Genomic DNA, 4,004 nt, shown 5'->3' on the forward strand with positions numbered 1-4,004 from the left:
AGGAAAAAAATCAATCGAGGGGGAGTCCTGTCGATCAATGGGAGAAGTACTAACAAACGAGCGAACGAACGACCTACGGACTCCTCCTTGTGAGTAGAGAAAATGAAAGAGTGGATGATGCGAAGTCTGTTTGCTGAAGGTTTGCTGTTGTAGAATGTTCATTTTATCCTGCGTACTCGTTGCATCATCCACTCTTTGTGCATCATAATTTTGTGCAAAGAACCCCATTACCGTCAACGTTACTCCAGCAACACGATGATGCAGAAGCCAAGTTATCCTCCTTTAAAAAACCCAATGTAATTCAAGGTAAACAGTAGCATGCTATTATTATTACATGTCTTCGTCACTTGTAGTTGTAAGCTCAAATAAACCACTGACATATATAATGGAAATAAATATTCGAGCTCACATATATGATTGTTCAAAAAATATGGGAATATGTGGAACCTGTATAGCACGTACACTGAATCACATACATACATACAAATGTATTAACAAGCAACAAGTCTAAGATCGGCCGATCGAAACATACATGCGTAGTATATCAACACTATCAATTGGACCATTAATTGAAATGTACGTATGTATGAGTAGCACACAAACTATTATTGATCATACCCTAAAACGAAATCCTGCAGATTCATTGAGTTTCCACCTTGGAGCTGGAGCTGCTGGCCGCCGGTCGTAGGAACATAGTGATCGCAAGACGCCATCCAGGTCGAGAACTTCTCGTCGGCACCGACGACGGCGCTGCCATCCGGGCACTGTAGCTCCGGCAGCGGAGGAACTCCGCCTTGAAAGGCTCCGGCTGTAGCTAGCTGCTTGTTGTAGAGGAAGTCGTACAGCTCGTCGACGTGGCCGTAGCCGAAGCCAGCACCTACCATTGACCCCGAGCTCATCTCGACGGTACTGGCCACTCCAGCGGCCTCGCCGGCAGGAGAGCCAAACCCTAGCTTGGAGGCGGATCGCTCCTCGAAACTTCCCGGCACCGGCATGTCGTAGCTCGCGCCAGCGGAAGGGTTTAGCTGTTGCTCGGCTTCCACGACGTCCGCGGCGGCAAGGGAGTGACCGTGACTGACAGTCGTCATGGCAACTGCGTCCGTCGGTGGCTCGAGCTTCGGCCACTGCGGCGGCGCGTTGCTGGCGCCGCAGCCGAACGCGCTGTAGAGTCCCTGCAGGCGCATGTGGAGCTGGATCCGCTCCAGCGCTGACGAGCTCAGGGCCGCGGTGGCGCCGTTAGCGTTCCCGCTGCTGCTGGCGCCGCCGCCGCCCGCCGCCAGGTAGGAGTAGGGCATCGGCGCGTCTTGGCTGGCGCGCTGCAGGCGGCGGGACGGCGCGCGCTTGCCGAGGAGCTTCTTCTTGAGCTTGGTGTTCCAGTAGTTCTTGATGTCGTTGTCCGTTCTCCCCGGCAGCTGCGCCGCGATGATCGACCACCTGAATCCATGGTCCATCCATGCGTTAATTAGTATAGCATTTCTAGTGCATCAGTTAAGAGGTCGATCTATCGATGTGATTTTGATGGATCAGGAGAAATTGAAGGGGAATTTGCGGTGGAGATTAATTACTAGAACGTGGTGCATGCGATGAGACAAAAGAATTGAGGTTAGGTAACTAATTGACTACCTGCTGCCGATGCTAATGTAGAGACTGCAAATGATGTGCTCCTCTTCCTCTGTGAAGTCACCGTGCTTGATGTTTGGCCTCAGATAGTTGAGCCATCTGAGCCTACAGCTTTTGCCGCACCTCTTCAGCCCTGCACAACCAAACATACCTAGATCTTCAGTGACAATTTAGCAAGAACACACATCTGTAAGGAAATTAATTACAAGAATAAATGTTTGAATTGTCAATACAACAATTAATTATCTTATGATTGACATAGAAGTACTACAGAGCTAGCTACTAACACACTAGGTATAGTGCTGAAAGATCACATGCCCTACAATTATCTATGCATCAGTAAAGTAGTTAAGGCTTAATCACATGTTTGTTCTTCATGCAATTACCAAGCAAGTTTCGTCCCAATGTTTCATATTTTATAGTAGAAAGGAAAGTTGCTTCTTTGTCAAGATGATCGATCCCATCTAACTAGATCTGTCACCCTAGGACAAACAAATAGGCCAAACCATGGATGGAACATCATAGCTAGCTTTCTCCCCTCAAAAGTTTAAGAACAACTAACTGTAATTCCATTGGTTGCAACTGAAAACTACAGCTAGCTAGCTTGAATCGGGTACCAAACCCCAGCATCGAACCATACAGATAGCACCAACATTGGCTCTGGCTCAAGGTGTATAATTGAGAAAAAGGAGGTGGATGTGCTTCGAAAGCTGAAATCAACAGGACACAAATATATCTATCCGCCATGTAAAAATGTCCCCTTTCAGATTGACCAAACGTGAAAAAGCATACAGTGGCGGTACTGGCTATGGCTAGTTGCTCCGGGGAGTAGCTAGGTAGCTATATCCATGTCTTGCAACATTAATACCGGCCCATTTATGGGAAAGAAGAGACAGATCAGACTTGACCAAATCGAGGAGAGAGTGGAAGATGGGGGTGTAATTAACCACAAGATTAGGTTCGACTGTTCAAGGCAAGAGCGCGCTGGTCAATCAAAGGTCGGCACAACGGAAAAAGGAGACCACCGGCCGGCCACCGCCCAGCGATATATAGTACTCAGGGCAGGGTTGAAGGGACAAGAGGGGCGTACCGATCTTCTGCGGCAGGGCGATCCAGTTGCCGCCGGTGCCGTTCTCGTCGATGTAGGCCTTGAGCTTGGCGTCCTCCTCCGGCGACCACGGCCCCTTCTTCACCGTCGCCTTGTCGCAGCACGGCGCCCTCCCCATGGCCGCCCGGCGGGGGTGGGATCGGTGGTCGAAGTCGATCGACCTCCTCCTCTTCTTCCTCCTCCCGACGCGACAGCGACAGCAAGCCGGCCGGAGAAGAGATCGGAGATCGGCTGAGCTCGATCGAGCAGTGGAAGCGGCGATCGATCGATGTAGGTAGCAGCGTTGGACTGGGGCGGCCGGTGTGTTGGACTGGGGATGGAGTAGTGACGGGTGTGTGGGTTTGGGAAGAGACGAGGAAGGCGATGTGGGGAGCTTTATAGCCGGGATCGCGCGGACAGCGGGAGAGAAACTCGGGGGTGCCTGGCCGCGCGCCTTGCCTTGTGATGTGACGGTTGCTGCCGCGCAGGGACAACGGGGTCCGGTCCTGTCCTCACCAGGGCTTCTGCTACCATGCACCACCCAGGATCTTCTCTGCCCAACACACTCTGCATGCATGTACACCTTTTTTTTTGAGAGAGAGAGAACTGTGCGTGTACTCGTTTTGGTCACCATGGATGTGTATTTTGACGAGAAGAAAACAAATCTTGGCGTTTGGAAATGGTGGCATGGGAATTGTTCAATTGGTTTGGCTGGTGTGTGAACAATACTCCGTGTTTGAGTCATGTAATGTAATCTTGTTACTGACCGGTTGTGATTTTGATTTTATTTTTGTTTTGACTTGCTCGATTGTTTGATACTACTTGTTAATAAAGACAGTGGTGTGCATCACAATAATGCAGAGGCTGAGATTAACCCCTTTCAAAAGAAAAACATGACGAGTTGTTGTTACAACTAGCACACACATCTATATACCAAACTAAACTGAATAACGGATGACTCTCGCAGAAGGCAAACATCTTTAGAAAGGGGTCATTGTTCTTGTGCGTGCCATTGTAACCAAATTTATGCAATCCAAGGTGAATCGGAGGTTTTCACCATGGAGAACAATGACCTTTACTGCAATGACAACGCCTTCACGGGAGAGAACACACTCGTCCTCTTCTATTGTTGGATCCATCCGGACATGTATGTATCTAGGGATTTCAATCTAAAACTATAGTGTCACTTTACACACCAGAACATTCTACTGCATTTTTTATTTTGTTTGTCAAAAAGTGTGAATTTTTTCTAGATTTTTCAGCATATGATAGTGCTGATTTTACAGGATTTTCAAAA

The 4,004-nt window shown here is 48.8% G+C and overlaps 1 protein-coding gene across 1 annotated transcript; it reads right to left on the reverse strand.

Moving 5' to 3' along the window:
* Nucleotides 1-381: 381 nt before the first annotated feature.
* LOC125512754 (transcription factor MYB36-like) lies at nt 382-3,090 on the reverse strand. The gene is made up of 3 exons (XM_048677847.1): nt 2,711-3,090; nt 1,624-1,753; nt 382-1,434 (listed from the first exon to the last, which is right to left on the reverse strand). The coding sequence occupies exons 1-3, from the start codon at nt 2,844-2,846 to the stop codon at nt 606-608; spliced, it is 1,095 nt and encodes a 364-aa protein (XP_048533804.1). The 5' UTR covers nt 2,847-3,090; the 3' UTR covers nt 382-605.
* Between the last annotated feature and the right edge of the window lie 914 nt (nt 3,091-4,004).

This window comes from Triticum urartu, chromosome 6 (assembly GCF_003073215.2).
Source record: "Triticum urartu cultivar G1812 chromosome 6, Tu2.1, whole genome shotgun sequence".
In the NCBI taxonomy this organism is placed as follows: domain Eukaryota; kingdom Viridiplantae; phylum Streptophyta; class Magnoliopsida; order Poales; family Poaceae; genus Triticum; species Triticum urartu.